At 49.8% G+C, this 18,972-nt stretch overlaps 2 protein-coding genes across 4 annotated transcripts; one reads left to right on the forward strand and one right to left on the reverse strand.

The window, feature by feature from the left end:
- Nucleotides 1-208: 208 nt before the first annotated feature.
- On the reverse strand, nucleotides 209-4,491 carry ccn6 (cellular communication network factor 6). Of its 2 annotated transcripts, none has more exons than XM_028953091.1 (5): nucleotides 4,104-4,491; nucleotides 3,111-3,384; nucleotides 2,659-2,883; nucleotides 1,711-1,883; nucleotides 209-685 (listed from the first exon to the last, which is right to left on the reverse strand). In XM_028953091.1, the coding sequence occupies exons 1-5, from the start codon at nucleotides 4,149-4,151 to the stop codon at nucleotides 404-406; spliced, it is 1,002 nt and encodes a 333-aa protein (XP_028808924.1). In that variant the 5' UTR covers nucleotides 4,152-4,491; the 3' UTR covers nucleotides 209-403. The 2 variants fall into 2 exon arrangements, with proteins under 2 accessions (XP_028808924.1, XP_028808923.1); XM_028953090.1 differs by having other exon boundaries at nucleotides 1,711-1,904.
- A 3,630-nt stretch (nucleotides 4,492-8,121) lies between these two features.
- On the forward strand, nucleotides 8,122-17,245 carry LOC114763761 (organic cation transporter protein). Of its 2 annotated transcripts, none has more exons than XM_028953516.1 (10): nucleotides 8,122-8,866; nucleotides 9,191-9,294; nucleotides 9,657-9,811; nucleotides 10,836-11,004; nucleotides 11,131-11,254; nucleotides 11,523-11,629; nucleotides 12,791-13,002; nucleotides 13,423-13,531; nucleotides 15,335-15,547; nucleotides 15,787-17,245. In XM_028953516.1, exons 1-10 carry the CDS (start codon nucleotides 8,543-8,545, stop codon nucleotides 15,977-15,979), a joined length of 1,710 nt encoding a protein of 569 aa, XP_028809349.1. In that variant the 5' UTR covers nucleotides 8,122-8,542; the 3' UTR covers nucleotides 15,980-17,245. The 2 variants fall into 2 exon arrangements, with proteins under 2 accessions (XP_028809349.1, XP_028809350.1); XM_028953517.1 differs by having other exon boundaries at nucleotides 8,123-8,866; nucleotides 16,742-17,245.
- The last annotated feature ends 1,727 nt before the right edge of the window (nucleotides 17,246-18,972 follow it).

Consider the following 18,972-nt stretch of genomic DNA (forward strand, 5'->3'; position numbering starts at 1 on the left):
CTCCGCACCGCCTCACCATTTTTGCACCTCTCTCACTAGTCGAAACGCACCACCTGACCGGCCATTTTACCGCGCGAGCGAGCGTAAAAACCCGTCGGGTTCGGGGCAAAAGATTTTCAGCTCCATCCGCGCCACCTGGTGGAACTCCAGGGATTACAGGACGAGTCGGATTGAGGGCCGTCATAATTACGACTTTTATTTCGGCAATTCTATACCAATCTTCAGCGGGCCGGACGTGGCCCTCATGGTCTGCCCACCCCTGGTCTAACTTGTCTCGACACATATATATATATATATTTTTTATTATATTCAAAGTTCTACAGATTGTCCCCTATCTCAGAAACGTAGTCACGATTCGTCCGGTGGAGGGAGGGCAAGCAGGAGTCCGGGAGCAGCTGACTCTTCACAGCAGGTGAAGTTCGGAAAACATGTCCCCGGGGCTGGAGCACGTCCTCTGGCAGACGCACGAGGTGATCCACTGCATCTTCCACTGCACTGCGGCGCCGCCTTTGCAGGAGAACTGCACGCTGATGGCGGTGGACTTGTTGGGCACGCAGCAGCGCTTGTCCGTGCAGACCCCGCAGTAGGTGGGCCGGAACTTCTTTTTGCTGGAGCAGCCGGAGAGGGTGAGCTTCTCGGCCTTCTTTGCCTGGAATTTGGCCAGGCAGGTCTTTCCCCGCGGGATCTAGACATTTGAGACATTGAGACATAGCAAACGTTCTGTTGCCTGGAGGCCTGGGACATGGAGAAGATCCTCTAGTCCCGCGCTGTTGTGTGTTGCATGTTCTACCCTGTGGAAATGGGTGGAATTAACGTCGTTTGTTCTGCCCTGAACACGTTGGCAGCGAGATGTAGGGGAGGTTATAGCCTAGTGGGTAACACACTCGCCTATGAACCAGAAGACCCAGGTTCAAACCCCATTTACTACCATTGTGTCCCTGAGCAAGACACTTAACCCTGAGTGTCTCTAGTAGAGGTGTTAAAATGAATCGTATAATCGATTCATCGAGATGCATATGTGGATGATTCTGCATCGATGCAGTGCAGAACATAATCAATAATATCATGATGACGTGGAATTCAATTTCAGCCTGATCTGGGAACAGCGCCACTCCGGGTAGGAGTTTTACACTGCACGTATTTTCACGTGACCAATTTGGACATTACATATACCAAATATTACTGCTTTTATGTAATACAAAATAATATAATACAAGGACCTCGGTTCCTCTGCTCGGTGGAGATGTTGATCTGCATCAGGACCGGGGAAGACGATCAACTCCGCCCACAACATAGTGCCATGTGCATTTAAAGGAGTTTTTCTGCTCTGGAGCAAATCAGAGTGTCCACACAGGCGTACGAGACCTTAACTCTGGTATTTGGAAACATCATGTGACCATGTAGAAAATGGCTGGGATGCATCGCGGTGCATCAATATCAAGGCACTGCTAATCGCAATCGAATCGAATCGAATCGTGAGACCAGTGAAGGTTCACACCTCTAGTCTCTAGGGGGGGACTGTCCCTGTAACTACTGATTGTAAGTCGCTGTGGATAAGGGCGTCTGGTAAATACTGTATATGTAAATTTCAATGTAGCAGCAGTCTGGTAAATGCTGTATATTTCTAACATTGGATCTAAACCCTTATTTCTTCACACGCTTGGCCATAGCACCGAACAGCTATTTCGGAGGAAATTCCTGTCTGCTCACCTTCAGGCTCTTCAGAGTGTTCTTCTCGCAGGGTCGCAGCAGACACAGGCGTCGGTCCTTCCTCATCTCACACTTGCCGTTGTCGTTGTTGACCCGCACCGAGATGCCCAGGCCGCAGGTCCGCGAGCAGGGGCTCCATGGGGTGGTCTGCACCAGGCAGTTCTTCTTCCAGGCTAAAGGAGGATCCCTGTAAGCTTTCGGTAATTACAGTTAAGGGGCATCATGTATCTGAGCAGTGGCAATGCCAGGCCCCGAGGTGACGATGGCACGGGCTACGGAGAGCGGGTATGAAGAGGTGCGGGTGCCTGCAGTCTGTACTGGCCGGGGGAAATAAATAAAGCATTGAAATAATATAATTTTTTTTTTTCCTGATGTTATTGTGCCATCGTAGTGCCGTTTGTCCCATTCTGGTCGACCCCTTGTATGCAGGATACCTTTCAAATAATTATGTATACCTGTGGGATGGTCACCGGTTACCTGGTTAGTGGTAATTACGGCATGAACTCAGACTGTTTTATATTCCCAGTTTTGGATAGCCACTGATGACATTCGGTCTCCTTCATACCGCTTATTTACCATCCAGCTAAAATAGCAGCTTTGCATTTAAAAAAAAAAAAAAAAATATATATATATATATATATATATATATATATATATATATATATATTTTTTTTTTTTTTTTTTTTTTTTTTTTTTTTTTTTTTTCCTGTGGTGTCTCGAAAAACCCAAAAAATCCTTCTCTCGGCGCCAAGCAAAAGCCGTGTAATGTGCGGCGAATGGGCTCGATGAATGGCGCGGCTGTGTGGAGGGCCGGCCTTTACCTGCTTTACCGACCACACTCGGCCCTCTCTTCTGCTCCCTGAATGGACGCTCACATTCCGCCTCCCCACTACCAGCACAAGGCCCTCATGGTACGAAATGACAACGACGCCACTGACGGCAACGCACCTGGCATGGGCAAGTAGCCCGTGTCCTGCCGGTGCTTCTTGCCGTCCTGGGAGCTCCTCAGGCCGGCTGGAGAAGGGCCGAGCAGCCCGGCGGGCTTCTGGACGAACGCCGGAGTGCAGCCGATGGCCCCGGCGATGCACATGCACTTGTACATCGGACTCGGCTGGAAGGTCTCGCCGTTCTCGTAGCGGACGCCGTTCAGGTCGCAGCCCACGGCCATCAGGTCTGCGGGAACCATTTACATTTACGGCGTTTACCAGATGCCCTTATCCAGAGCGACTTACAATCAGTAGTAACAGGGACAGTCCCCCCCCCTGGAGACACTTGGGGTTAAGTGTCTTGCTCAGGGACACGATGGTAGTAAGTGTGGTTTGAACCCGGGTCTTCTGATTGGGCTACTACCACCCTGTGTCGTTAGCACACGCTGCTGGCGGAAAAGGCCGGAAACTTACAGGCGCAGATCCCGACCTCGTAGCGGGGCTGGTCGCGGGAGAAGTCACAGTACATTCCCTTGTGCGGATCGCAGACGTCCCTCTCGTTGCAGGCCTCGCCGATCTGCCGGGCGCAACTCTTGCAGCACCCGCAGCCGTCCAGCACCGAGCTGACGCCGGGGGCGCACTGCGGCCTCGCCCGGCACTTGCAGGGCCACTGGCAGAACTGCCTTCGCTCCGGCGTGGACATCCCCCTCCGCGCCGCACCACCGTTGTTCTGGGCCCTACACACATACTTTTTGGGGGGGGGTTACACGCAAAATGAAGGAGTTAAAGCCACAGCCCATCCGCGAGCACGTTGGAGCAGGTTGGAACAGCCCTGCGCCCGGACCGTGGATTCGCGTGCGTGGGGGGCTCTGTCGGGATTCATGCACGTGAAGTGATTGAAACATGTGGTACACAGCAGCACAGCACACGGTGCACACAGTGAAATTTGCCCTCTGTATTTAACCCATCACCCTGAGTGAGCAGTGGGCGGCCATGACAGGCGCCCGGGGGGCAGTGTGTGGGGCCGGTGCTTTGCTCAGTGATTACGGGGCCGCTTCCTTAACCGCCAGGCCACCACCGGCCCTCGTATGCATGCGCGCTGTCGAGATGGAAATAGAAGCCCCTCTCTCTCTCTGCAGCTGCCAGGATTCCCTTGTCGCGGGCCGGGCTTCTGACACCCAGGTGCTTGAGAGGCCGTGGAACCCCCCGACCCCCCCGAGAAATGTAAAGCCCACCTGTCAAGTTTGCAGAATGAGCTCGTTTCATAGCGCGAGGACGCCAAAAAACGAATCCCCGGCAATGCCTCTTCTCAGCCAAGGCCTGTCCCACGGGTTCCACTGACAACGTGCAGCTGACACTCGCGTCATACGTTCACTCAGTATCAAGAAGGTTGTTGTAACCGTTGAGAGGCTAGTCGCTGGTGTCGAACAGCTCAAACGCGACGAAGGAGGAAGCGGCAGCGCTTACCTGCTGGGCCAGGACAACGAGGAGGACGCAGCAGCGCGGCGAAAGCATCTTGCGGGAGCTCGGCGTCGCTAATGGAGCACCGAGCGGCGCGCGCGGGTAGGGGAGGGAAGGGGGCGATCGGGGGAGGACCGGACCTGTTGGTGAGGGACACAAAGCTCCCCTCTGTGCGCCCTCCAGAAGCCCACCTTTTGCCTGACGCACTGGTCTGAATGGGAGGTATTTCTTCCCCCCCCGGCAACCGGCGTTTGCCTAAGAGCGCCACTGTCGAGTTCCGCCCCGGCCCAGCCTGCACCTGACCAATCCCGACACGCCCTGGACGCCGGTCCAACGCCAGCCGCCGCTTATCTTCCGACCGAGCACGGGCCGAGGGCGGCGTGTTCAAACGGCAGAAAACAGGCCCGGCTTTCAGCCGATTCCTGGCGGTGGGGAGGGAGCGGCGGAAATATTTCCCCCCTGGTAACTCGCCGTCGCTCACGCCTGTGTTTTCTCGCTGGATTTGGAAGTGTTTGAGTTGACATTCCTTCGGTGTTTGTTCAGGGTAAAGGGGTCTCCGGCCCAGCACAGTTTACTGGGTGCAGATAAAACGACAACTACACCTTTTAAATATAAATGTCGAAAAAAAAGGGGTGGTGGTGGCCTAGCGGGTGACACACTCACCTATAAACCAGAAGACCCAGGTTCAAACCCCACTTACTACCATTGTGTCCCTGAGCAAGACACTTAACCCTGAGTGTCTCCAAGGGGGGACTGTCCCTGTCACTACTGACTGTAAATCTCTCTGGATAAGGGGCGTCTGCTAAACGCTGTCAAGGTAAATGAAAAAGAACGCTCTGGTGCCAAAAATTAGACCATTAGGCTTCACTTCACATGCGTCTGCGGACATTTTCATGTCTGCCCACCTACACACCAGACAAATATGCAGCAGAACAAGGAAGCTGTGAGTGTATTTCACAATATTATTCTTGCCTGGTGGACAAAAGAAGCGGTGTTTCCTGCAGCGTTTGAGGTTATCGTTGTAATCGAGAACTTGTCTGACACGCGGGTTCGCGCCGCCTTTATTTCCGGCGACGCGATGAAATCCTGCTAAAATCCAGCAAGTCACTTTAATTAATTCCATTGATTTTGCAGCGATAAACGCAGAATGCGGCCCGGGTGCCTGGAGCCCTGCTCGTCTCGGGTGGTGGTAGCCTAGCGGGTAACACACTCGCCTGTGAACCAGAAGGCCCAGGTTCAAACCCCACTTACTACCATCGTGTCCCCTGAGCAAGACACTTAAACCCGAGTGTCTCCAGGGGGGGACTGTCCCTGTAACTGTCGCTCTGGATAAATGCTGTAAATGTGCATTGAGCACTCAGTGCACTATTATGGACCTTGTTGGTGTTTATATTCATATTACGCTTGCTGTAATAAAGTTGCGCCAGTTCTCCCCCTCATATAATGACGCACCCAAGGCAACTGAAATAGTATACCGGTATATAACCATGACCAGGCCGTTACATATGCTGGGTTTTGTAACTTGTGCAAGATGCGTTGCATAAACCTGTAGTCGCCTCATGTGGCCACGGGGGGGCACTGCAGGTGGCCGCAGGTGTTTTTCGAGGAGGTCTGTTGCATCAGGCTGAAGGTCACATATTTTCCCGCTTACACAACGTGGGTTCTTTGATTGTCATAATTACCTGTTATTTCTGCCATTCTGGGAAATATTTTTATTGCATTTCCTATAATTCACTGTCAGAATTTCTGCATCTCTGCTGTTTCTTGCGCTTCAGTCGTAAAGTAGGATCCTGCTACTATCTGACTACAAGTTAGCATGGTACGAGAATGGGAACACTGAGGGTTTACTGTAACAAGGTTTCATTTTTATTTTCATTTTCACTTTGATATGGGCAGTAATGACGATTTCATTGGAACACAGTGTCGCCGTCAGTACAAGATTATTGAACGTATGGATTGAAAAATGCAGGTAAGGGTTCAAGTCAGTGACATCATAAAACTACAGTTAACCAGCATTTCCTCAATCTCTGGGATCTTATGATGAGGGGCGTGGCTACAATTTAATCCACGCGCTTCCCACATATTGCTAACATTGCCGGACCAGGACACTTTTCTCACCGGGGTGGGGGGGTGAATTAATGTTGTTGTGTAAATTAATAAAATACGGATGAGTTGTGGCATGCTGATTAGGTGTGTCGGGAAATCCACTGTTGATCAAGCCAGTCCTGTAAGCGAGTGGCGCGTACTGTAAACCACCTCAAGGCCTTGAGGCGAATCTGCGAAACCCGATCTTCGTACGTGAGCGATTACACACCCACCAGATAACCTCTCCATAAATTCCTGGAGGGGAAATGCAGACGAAAGAACGGAGCTTTTCGCGTATATATGTAGTAAAAGAAGCGGGGAGGAGAACATCTGAGATCCACAGCCTTGCTGAGCCTCCGGCGGCCCAGCGCCAGACCTTTAATGAGCCCCTCACTTGAGCGGGAGACTCCCGCAACGATACAAACAAGTCTGAAGCTGCTGTTAAAAGGGCCTGGCACTACAGAGCGCCAGAAAAGGAGGGGAGGCGTTCATCTTCTCTTCGTGCAGCCTGCCCAACAAGTCCACTGAGCCATTACCTGTCTGATTGGTGAAGCATCTTCATGCTTGACGGTCAACTTGCTCCATATCGCTTGAAGCATCTGCCTTTAATGGACACTGTCCAGCTGCAGGATCCATAAAAGGACTTTCTGCTGCTTTCCACTTTCTTCACATCCATGGAATTTCCTCCTTCGTTCCTTCCATCCACCGCAAGCCACTTGCCGTTACCACTCGGGGTCTGTGAGCGGCTTGCTCTCCCTTCCAAGCCTCAAGCACCGGCACGCTCCCACCGTCTCCATCCGCAAGATGACCTGTCGTGCATACGCCACCCTCGGCTAGTCAGCAGCTCTGGGGCGGACCTACCTGGGCTACCTGACCCCGGGTTCCAGGGTTCCTGAGCCTCCGAATGGCACAGGGGGTCAGGTCAACAAGGCCAGCCTCAGCCTTTCCACAGAGCGCCTCCAGCGCAGCTTCCAGCACGCTTACTTCTCAGAGCAGGAGGGTCGTGGCCAGGCTGTTCTGCCATTCGCTGTTCTAAAAGGGGGGACATGAATGGGCTGAGAATTTATTTCAGAGGTGCGAGACGCCTCCAGAATGCCACTGGCCAAGCAACTAAACCATGAAAAGACTCAAGGTTATCCAAGCAGCCAAAAAACCCCAATTACATATCAGTTTTTGGAGTTTACATTTAAAAAAATTGTGACAAATTTACTTGTAAGAACAGTGTAAGTTGACAGGGAAACTTATTAAGTTGAGAGTTGGCACGAAATCATGCACAATCCAATCCGAACGTCAGATGGACCCTGTCGGGAAGAACAAACGTCGGTTTTTAATCAAACGGGGTGATAACATCAACCAGGCCACGTTCAGATGTACAATGGCGGCTGGGGGCGGGGCTGGGCGGTGTGCGTTGTGCTGTCAGATCACACTGTATGTGATCTGCGTGTCTAATCCTTAGCCCTGCCGAAATGATCCAGTTGCCATCGGCAACCAGAATTTATGGCACTGCCCTGTTGTGGTTCTCAGCGCTGGAACTTCTTTCTTTTTACTGTTTGTTAGTTCTGTTTGGGTTTTTTTAGCGGAACTGAATTGTGCCGGAACTGTGGATTTATACGTGCGTATTTATACCTCGACCTTCACGTAAATTGGAATCATCACCAAGCCACAAACCTGTAATTCAGCCCAAGCCGAACACGTGCTAGGACGCCTACGTTTGTTACGATTTTTTTCTCCCCTCTGATATCCATCTACAGACGCAAAGTGTCATCTTGGGGTAACATGAACCAGGGAGGAATATGAGGGGATCTCCCTGATCCTCTCCCATGGTGTTCACTTGCAGCCTTTGTGTCCTGTCGACGGCACCATGGCAGACGGATCCTGGGGTGAAGAGGGCAGGACAAAAAAAAAAAAAAAAGACCACGAGGTCACACAAAAGATGTCCCGTTGCGAAGTGGGAATTCTGCATTTTTCACCAGCAGCAGAGCTGATTTATGCCGGCAATTAGACGGTGGGACGTGACGTGGTGTTAATAAAACTGCACACGCATAACAAACTACTGTTTCCCCACCCACACACTCTCAGGGAGAGAGAGAGAGAGAGAGAGAGAGAGGGAACGACCCATGCAGAAAAATACTCCTGACCCCGCCCTCCGGGTCTTGGCCCCTCCCCGCGGCAGGCGTGCGGCTATATTGCTCTCCGCGCGCCGGCGCCACCAGTTCGCCCTGGTGTGAGCGAGGGAGCTCAAGGCCGAGCGCATTCCGGCCGCCCGGGTCACTCTCTCGCCCATGCTGCCGACTTTAACCCCTTCCCCGGGCCCCGCACACACACATCCGTAGGAGTTCCGTTCCCAACGGGAGGACGTCATGTACTTCGATCACATCCTCAACCAGATCGGGGGCTTCGGAAAGTTCCAGAAGATCCTCTATGTGTGGATATGCCTGCCCCAGATTTTGCTGGCTTTCCACATGCTGGTGACTGTGTTCACGGGGGCGGCGCCCCCACATCTGTGCCGCTCCACCCGGCCCCCGCCGCCCGATCCAGGGCCCGGCCTCAACTTCAGCCACCCGGGCTCCGCATGCGTGTCCCCAGAGCACCTGAACCACAGCGGTGACACTCCTGCCCCGGGGGGCTGCACGGGGGGCTGGGAGTACAGCAAGGAGGTGTTCCTCAGCACAGTCGTCACGGAGGTGAGTTCTCGCCGTTCTTCTGGACGTCCTTCGCCTCTAGGCCCGTACAGTCGGAGCTCCTCCTGGGAATGGCGGGTCGGATTTCGAGAGGGAACGTGTGTGTGTGTGTGTGTGTGTGTGTGTGTGTGTGAGAGAAGCAGAGCATTCGGCCTCCCGTGGTGCAGGCATCTGCGCCGCTCCAGCAGTGTGGCGGCGGGAGACTCGCGTCTGGAGCGCAGATCCATGCCACGGCCTATCCGACCTTTTCTAGAGTTCCCCGTTTCACCAACGGCATCCGAATTTTCCACGGTTTTCCGCAGTCGGACTCTTGTGCTTCCTTTTCAGTGGGACCTAGTTTGCGACAGAGCCAACCTGAACGTCATCGGATCGGCTGTCTACATGTTTGGCCTCCTGCTGGGTGCCGTGGTGTTTGGTCCCTTAGCAGATAAGTAAGCCGAAGCCTCTGCCACTTCCCCGGCGACTCCTTGTCTTCGCCGGTGTCCCCGCGTTGTTTTCTGTTCAGAAGCAGCCTCGCCGGCCTCATAAAACGCGTAAACGTGGAGGTACAACAGGTTCAACACACTCACAGCGCACAAACGAACCCCGTCGTTTGATTCGCCGAAGTTCATAGGCTTTGAGCGCGATTAGCTTTTCAAATGCCCCGTTGTTCGCTTGGCATTCGAAGAATTTTAACACTCGCCATTTCGCCGGGCGAGTCTAATGTGCAGCACATGTCCCCGCTCTCTGAAGTCCACGGTGTCGGGCGCGGGGCGCAAGGAACTCTTTCACGCGGTGCTTCCATCTCCTCCAGGTACGGCCGCAGGAGCATCATTCTGGTGGGCCTGGCCCTGCAGGCCGTGTTCGGCGTCGGAGCCGCTTTCGCGCCCAACTTCTACATCTACATGCTGCTGCGCTTTGTGGTCGGGACGACCATCTCCGCCGTCATCATGAATGCCTTTGTGCTGGGTCAGTTGCCGAATGTCGAATTTCGCTGCACCAACACACGCATCAGACATGGCTTTTTCATCATTGGCGCACGTCGCCACGCCCAGTGGCAGTGGTGGCCTAGCGGTTAAGGGAGCGGCCCCATAATCAGAAGGTTGCCAGTTTGAATCCCGATCCGCCAAGGTGCCACTGAGCAAAGCACCGTCCCCACACACTGCTCCCCGGGCGCCTGTCATGGCTGCCCACTGTTCACTCAGGGTGATGGGTTAAATGCAGAGGACACATTTCACCGTGTGCACCGTGTGCTGTGCTGCTGTGTATCACAAGTGACAATCACTTCACTTTACTTTACAGTGAGAATTACAGAAGTCGCAGACGTCTAAATTCCACCCGGCATTGCGTTTTACACACTGTACACACGTTCTAATTTACATATAGGCAACACTGCAAAATATATGAGTTTAATAGACTGCATATAGACTGCATGTTTGTCTGTGTTCTTATGCATGGTTCCAACAGCATTTTAATTTAATGCAAATTTAGTAACCAATCACCTGCATTTAAGGTTTTTGTGAACTACAGTACAGGCCAAATGTTTGGACCCACCTTCTCATTCAATGTGTTTTCTTTATTTTCAGGACCATTTACGTTGGTAGATTCTCACTGAAGGCATCAGAACTATGAATAAACACATGTGGAGTTATGTACTTAACAAAAAAAGGTGAAATAACTGAAAACATGTTTTATATTCAGTCTTGAAGGAGTTCCCAGAGGTGTTTAGCACTTGTTGGTCCAGCTCACCCCAAACCATCTGGATTGGGTTCAGGTCCGGTGACTTTGGAGGCCAGGTCTCCACTTTTTGTGAAGTACAGAACTCCACATGTGTTCATTCATAGTTTTGCCTTCAGTGAGAATCTACCAACATAAATGGTCATGAAGATAAAGAAAACACGTTGAATGAGAAGGTGTCCAAACTTTTGGCCTGTACTGTACACTGAAACATTATTTTATCACATAATAATTCCTGCCACTTTGTGAACCCCAGGCACCGAATGGACGGGCTCAAAGCACCGCATGCTGGCCGGCATCATCACAGACTACTTCTTCGGCTTCGGGTACATTCTGCTGGCGGGCGTGGCCTACATGATTCGCGACTGGCGCCAACTTCAGCTGGCCATCTCTGCTCCAGGGTTCCTCTTCATCTTCTACATCTGGTGAGAGACAAACCAAACACACTAAAGGAGGGGACGGGCTGCAGCGCTGGGACACTTTGGAGACCCTCCCGCACCCTTCCCTTCCGGATGCTATGGAGACCAGAGAAATAATTCTTCTGCCCTCAGGGTGCTGCCCAAGTCCGCCCGCTGGCTAATGGCGAACCAGAAGAGGGAGGAGGCGCTGGACCTGATCCGCAAGGCGGCACTGGTGAACGGGAATCCGCTGCGGGACGACTTCGAGCTGGTCCAGGTCGGTGCCAGGCCTGCACAGATGTCACCTGCCGCCACGGCATCACAGACAGTTTGCACGTGCAACTTCGAACCCGGGCAAAGGGCGCAGATATAAAAAAAAAAAACTTCCATGAATATGAAATATATTTCTATAAAGTTGTGTGTCACTGTAAATATGATGAATGTTTTCTATATGCCCCAGCTGCCGCCTTTGCTGGTCTGTGTTTACGCCGCAACATACTGTACGGTACTGTACTGGATGAGCAGCGTTTCTGGTCGTTTCTCAGGAAGATAAAGACGAGCGGCCGATGGGGGAGACGAGGAGGGCCACCGTCGTCGATCTTGTGCGGACCCCAAAAATGAGGAGACAGTCTCTCATTATCTTCTACATGTGGTAAGGGCGACGTGCGAATGTGACCCCAATCAAAAATGTCTCCGATGGCGAATAAAAAAATCGGCAGAACCTGCGCAGGAAACGGGGCAACCATCAAGCTGAGGGTCATACGTCTGTGTCGGCCACAGCCACAGAGAGCCGCTGTCGTGAAAAAGTCCGACGTAATGTGACATATCCTGGCCACACAGCATTTCAGACGAGTTTCAGACGAATCTAACACTTACACACGCACATGCACACACACTGCACAAAAATATATATATACACACACACACACACATTTTTTTTTTCTTCGTCTAGCACTTAACAATTTCCGAGCATGTTCTTTTTCTGACAAGTTCGGCCTTATCAGGGCTCTTAGTTTTGAGTATTGCTGGTGTCTTCCTCTTGGATAAAAGCGTCTGCCAAGTAAAGTAAAGTAAAGTAAAGTAAAGTAATACAGCAGTGATGAAAACTGTGAATAATTCATAAATATTGCTTAACACCCCCCCCCCCATCTCATCTTGTTTCCTGTGGGACGCACTTCCTCCCATTTCCTCTTCTTTGTCTCACAGAAGCAGCTCCATGCCAGTAAGCGGTGGCACTCGGCCACCTGGGGTGGTGGTGGTGGGGGGGGGGGGGGGACATAACCTGCAGCCCCTGTTCGGGGCTCCTGCGCCACATGGAAATGTGCGGAATTCGATTTGAATCGGTTTCCTTGTCTGGATAAGTGCAGCGAAAGTGGAAAGGGACAGAATTTGAGTTTTTTTTTTTTTTTTACATTTACAGCATTTACCAGACGGCCTTATCCAGAGCGACTTACAATCAGTAGTTACAGGGACAGTCCCCCCCCTGAAGCAATTTAGGGTTAAGTGTCCTGCTCAGGGACACAATGGTAGTAAGTGGGATTCGAACCTGGGTCTTCTGGTTCATAGGCGAGTGTGTTACCCACTAGGCTACTACCACCCATGACCGTTACCCCCATTCTGAAATAAATCCCGAAAAAAAATCAAATCACGCACTCCACCAATCTGTCACACAGAGAGGAGAGGCGACACACCCTTCTATGTCTTCATCTTGTCAATGCACCTTTTCAGTTCTGGTGCACAAAACTTACCATTAAAAAATGTGGAATTTTGGCAACAAAATACGGATGATTCCTGCCCCTGCCCCCCTCCGCAGGTTTGTGAACGTGCTGGTTTACTACGGCCTCTCCCTCAACATCTCAGACTTTGGCACGAACATCTACCTCACGCAGTTCATCTTCGGCATGGTGGAGATGCCGGCGAGGACCATCACCCTCTTCACCCTCAACCGCTCCCGCCGGATATCCCAGCTGGCCTTCCTGGCAGTGGGGGGCCTGGCCTGCCTGCTCACCATCTTCATCCCCGACGGTGAGCCTCTGCCATCCGGGCTTCAGGTTCTTCATGCGTATTACGCGTGTGCCACGTTTTGTCTGTCAGCATAATTCTGCTTTTTCAATTGAAAGAAAAAAAAATTAAAATCCCGCACAGCCCATAAAGTCCCAAAATGCAGCCCACTCTTTTTTATTTTGTGCACACACACGATAATAATCATCTTCTGGGAACGCATTCATGGCAAGAACTCGTGGCGGAATGGCACGCTACGGCGTGGTGCACGTTCTCGTTTGCATAAAGGATCACGTCCTTTTGATGTACACAGTGATAATAACTTTCACCTGTAAGGCATAAAGTTCACCTGTAAGGCAAGATAGTACTCTGCATTCAAAATGTGGGATCATTGCAGAGAAAGTCGTGAAATTTCCCCGTGTGTGTGTGTGTGTGTTTCGACAGAATTGTTCGTTGTAAGGACAGTCCTGGCGATGATTGGCAAGTTTGGGATCACGGCGTCGTTGTCCATCGTCTACGTTTACTCTGCGGAGATATTCCCTACTGTGGTCAGGTGAGACACGCCCTGTGTTCCCCCGCAGTGCTCAGCACCCGCGGGTGAGGTCAACAGCGGCCTCACGGTACTTCTCACGCCATGACTTCATCGGCAGAGTGAGCTGGATAAACTTTTTTTTTTTTTTTTTTTTTTTTATGCCTGATGAAAATATTTTCATTAGTTTTTATTATTATTATTTTTTTTTACCTCATTCAGGGCCGGCTGGACCGTAATCTGTCAGCTGAGGCTAAAATCAGTTTTTATGAATCCATGCACCGTTTTTACGGTGCGTTTTACAGCCTTCGCTTTGGATCCCATAAGAAAAACAACAACATTTTGTCTCGGTTTGGCACGTCAGTGCATCATAAATCCTCCATATTTAAAGCATATTTGCGTCACGTCTACAACCCTCCAGTGGCTTGCTAATTCAACATGAATGATAATAATTGCAGCATTATCTATAAATCTCTCTCAGTAAGCTGCCCTCGATGCCCCCGGTCCCAGATTCCCAATCAATCAGAACGATCCATAATCAAGACCCCCCCCCCACCCCCAACCTACCAAATCTGTGCGGTTTGGTTGAAATGATTCCCGTGTTCATTTGCTGCCTTAATTAGTCTCTAATTAGTGTCTGTGGGCTTGTAAACGATGACTATAATTATTAGCATTATTAAAAACTCATTCCTTTTATCATTCACAACAATCAATAGCGATAATCGGTCTTCTGCAAACTGTGGCTGCGTAGCTGCATATTACCAAACCCGATATAATATGAAGGCTCCTGCTGAGGCGTTAAGCGCTTCGTTTATAAGTGGCGCTCTCTCGCCAGAGTGATGGCTTGTTTGCTGTAGTGGGTAGAGCGGCATGCCCCGCCTCCCTCCTCAGACGCCGCCGCAAGAACGGTAATTAGCTTTAAATGCCACAGACATCTACTTCCATTCATCCGATGTGTGCATCGCGTCAGGCGTCGTGCGGCCAGAGGGATAATCGGGACACCAGACGTCCTGTGACGCAGAGCTGTTTTTCTGACCGTTTGGTTGACGCCTCATTATACAGGGTGGGCCATTTATATGGACACACCTTAATAAAATGGGAATGGTTGGTGACATTAACGTCCTGTTTGTGGCACATTAATATATGTGAGGGGGCAAACTTTTCAAGATGGGTGGTGACCATAGTGGCCATTTTGAAGTCGGTCATCTTGGATCCAACTTTTGTTTTTTCAATAGGAAGAGGGTCATGTGACACATCAAATTTATTGGTAATTTCACAAGAAAAACAATGGTGTCCTTGGTTTAACTCACGTAACTTTATTCTTTTGTGAGTTATTTACAAGTTTCTGACCACTTATAAAATGAGTTCAATGTCACCAATCAGTCACATTTTATTAAGGTGAATCCATATAAATGGCCCACCCTGTAGAATAAAACAGTGGGTTCTAGTCCGACGCGGCAGTGCGATTTGCTCTGAGAACCAGTGCTTTGAAGCTTGTCACCACATTTACATTTACAGCATTTATCAGACGCCCTTATGCAGAGCGACTTACAATCAGTAGTTACAGGGACAGTCCCCCCCAAGTGTCTTGCTCAGGGACACGATGGTATTATGTGGGATTTGAACCTGGGTCTTCTGGTTCATAGGCGAGTGTGTTACCCACTAGGCTACTACCACCCTCGGCTGCTCTTGGTCCCATCAGCATCACCCCTACCGTCCTGATAACAAACACCCGGGCGACCGGGTCCAGAGGCGCCGCGGTGGGTCCTGCACCGTCCCAAGCCGAACGGAAACAAAATGAAGGTAATTTCTTTTAATTACTTCCAGGCAAAACGGGATTGGCCTGGGCTCCATGTGCGCCCGGGCGGGCGGAGTCATCGCCCCCATCATCTACCTCCTGAAGAAGTACAGCCCGAAAGCCCCCATGGTGGTGTTCGGCCTGTGCCCACTGGTGGGCGCTGCCCTGACCATGCTGCTGCCTGAGACGGCCCACAAGCCCCTGCCTGACACCATCGCGGACGTGGAGGGCAGCCGCGATTGGTCAGCACCTTTTATTAATGTTTTAGTAATGAGTGTTTGGAGGATCCACAGGACAAGGGCAGAAATGAGATGATATTTGAACACACCGTGCATCCCCGTTTGAATTATTTCTACGTCGTGTGATCAGTTAACAGACCACGTCACTGACCACATAGCAGAAGGCAATAATTCAAATGATTTCATCTACCACTGCATTCAATATATTAACGCTCCATAACCCTCTTGGTCCTGTAACTCAGGGTCGCGGCTGTTGGCGCCCATGCCGACTCACTCACTCGCACCCATTCAGACTCAATTCAGAGTCGCCAGTTCACCCGGTCTGCGTGCCTTTGGATGGTGGGAGGAAACCGGAGAGCCCGGAGGAAACGCCGCACCAACACGGGGAGAGCATGTAAACTCTGGCCACACAAGCCCCGAGGTTCTAACTCATAGCCTTGGAGGCAACGTCACTAACTACCCTGTGGCCCATATTTCCTACATATTCATATATAAAACATTCTAGGGAAATTCAATTCAGTTATGAAAACTGGATCACAATACAAATATGTAATGTGAAAATAATACCATGCGTGATCTTATTCGCGTACAAAGTCAACACAATCCACATAATGTTACCAGCTATTAATGACGGATATGCGGTTATATTAGCAGATTTCCTGTGGATTCGGCAGGTAACCTGCATCATTAGCTGGTTATCAGACGCCCTTATCCAGAGCGACTTACAATCAGTAGTTACAGGGACAGTCCCCCCCCCTGGAGACACTCAGGGTTAAGTGTCTTGCTCAGGGACACGATGGTAGTAAGTGGGATTCGAACCCGGGTCTTCTGGTTCATAGGCGAGTGTGTTACCCACTAGGCTACTACCACTACACCCTGGTTGTGCGGGTTAGTTATTGACTAGTTAGTTCTAGTCTGCTGACGAACCCCTCTGAGCAGCACGTGAGGCATCTGCTCATTAGCAGCCGAAGGTCTGAGATGAATGGGCTTATAGTGGATTCTGTAACTGTGCCGTGACCGCGGTCCCCCGGGGGGGGAATGTTGGGCGCGGGACAAAAACCGCAGTTCAAAACACGGAGAGCCTCAGTGATGTTTTCATCAGATGTTGTTTTTTTCTAATTACTATTATTATTACCATCATAATTATTTTAATGACTGCATATTTTCTGCAATAAAACCTTTCTCTGTCTTTTTCAGCGAGGAGGACGGTGCAGCTCGGCAGGTCCCCGATAAACAGTGACTCGGACCGACCGACGTGTCAGTCATGCTGCTGGTCTCAGACCCACGGGATTTTACTTTTTACCCTTTTTTAAAGTCTCATTTCTCCTTGGAACTCTTGAAACTTTAATTTGTTAATTCCGTTGGAAACGTCCCGAGCCTGTCCGCTGTAAAACCATGATGCTCATTTTCGACAGTATTTGTGAGCGAACCCTGGTCTAGGAATTATTCTTTTTTTATGCCTCTGTATCCCTGTGCTGTGAATGGTGTAAATACAGTCGGCCTCGGCGCTTCCTCTGCTTCTCGTTATTGTGCTTTTTGAGCCGTCACCAGACGAGGGGCGACCCCTGCCAACCACAGACCTCTCATTTCTGCAATATGTCTGTTTCTCTGCGTGTGTGTGTGTGCGTGTGTGTGTGTGTGTGTGTGCCATTTAGTACCCCTGGTTTCTACCGTTCAGGGATTAAAAGTTACTGAAATGTGTTTTTTCTTCTATTTTTTTTCCCCAAATTAAATTTATCTGGAAATCACAATGAGGTGGGAAGCAGTACAGAAACGCAGGCTTGTCAAAAGGCACAATTTTAAAGTCCAGCAGCGCCCCATGGTGGAGAGACTTGGGTGGGAGAAAATGGCCTTCCTTAAAAACTATTTGGAACGGGAAACTATTTTTTGTGCATTAAAAAAAACTCCATTCCAGACGGCGTTGATGTCGTAAATGACTCTGTCTGTCCAAGAGCCATTTTCAATTGTTTTAGTACAGCTGAGTCTAGGTGAACTGATTAAAGAAGCAATAAAACTGGACCAAGTACAGTCTCCAGTGCATCAGCGGATGTGGGTTCGAACACGTCATTACTACCTCAACGTCTAGTCAATTATTCTTTTACATATACAGTATTTTCCAGACGCCCTTATCCAGAGCGACTTACAATCAGTAGTTACAGGGACAGTCCCCCCCTGGAGCAACTTAGGGTTAAGTGTCTTGCTCAGGACACAATGGTAGTAAGTGGGGTTTGAACCCGGGTCTTCTGGTTCATAGGCGAGTGTGTTACCCACTAGGCTACTACCACCCCACTTTTAGCCATTTTTTTCCTATTCAAACCCATTTTATATATATATTTTGTAGAAAATCAATACAATTTGTAAATTACCCCCTTCAAGTATATTTGATATACTAATGTACTGATAATGACGTGAATTCAAAACAAGTATATTGTAAAAGTATTTTATACCTTATATCTTATTTCCTACTTCAATAGACAGCTGTCGCTGTTAAATTAGCACCGTAAATTTTAATATAGGCGCTACTCAACTTAGTGTTGAATTTAATCAGCATTACGTACACTGCGTAAAACTGTAGAATATTAAACGTTCTTAAATCTGGGCGACAAAAGCTGGGTAAAACAATGCATTATGTGCATTTATTTAAATGTTCTTAAATTCTAATTGCGATTGTGACGATGCAGATGTTGGGCTGGCCATCAGTCGCTGGCACCACTGCTGCCACAACATCTGCAAACTCTGAACTTTGGTGGTAGTAGCCTAGTGGGTAACACACTCGCCTATGAACCAGAAGACCCGGGTTCAAACCCCACTTACTACCATTGTGTCCCTGAGCAAGACACTTAACCCTAAATTGCTTCAGGGAGACTGTCCCTGTAACTACTGATTGTAAGTCGTTCTGGATAAGGGCGTCTGATAAATGCTGTAACTGTAAATGAACTTTTGCAGAGAATGCGTGTGCCCTCTGCCACTTGACTACAATTTCACCGTATTTCGGTGCCATTGAAAATGACACCACTTCTGATAGCTTGTTACAGCTAATCATTCGTTGCTTCGTGTTTATTCTTTGAACATTAAAGCCTGATTGATTAACAAAAAAAAACACCAGTCTTTCGATGCGCTGCCGAATTAACTCTGAACGCTAGAGGGCGCTCCAACGCAATGCTGCGCTTCATTTGCGACGGCGGCTTCGAATTAATTTTTGTACGCGCGTTATGTGTGAAATCATAGCCAAATAAATTCACCATAATTAAAGCTAATAAACGCGCTGTATATTGGTATGAAGAACGTGTAATCTTTAGTATGTTTCTTCAGGATGTATATGGTATGGAGCAGTAAGACGCGGTTTTGTGTTTTTTTTTTTTTTATCATTATTATTTTAATGGTTGAACGTGGACGTTAACTGAAGCAAGTGAGGCCTGCAGGTCTTC

The sequence above is a fragment of the Denticeps clupeoides genome, chromosome 14 (assembly GCF_900700375.1).
Source record: "Denticeps clupeoides chromosome 14, fDenClu1.1, whole genome shotgun sequence".
Taxonomy (NCBI): Eukaryota; Metazoa; Chordata; class Actinopteri; order Clupeiformes; family Denticipitidae; genus Denticeps; species Denticeps clupeoides.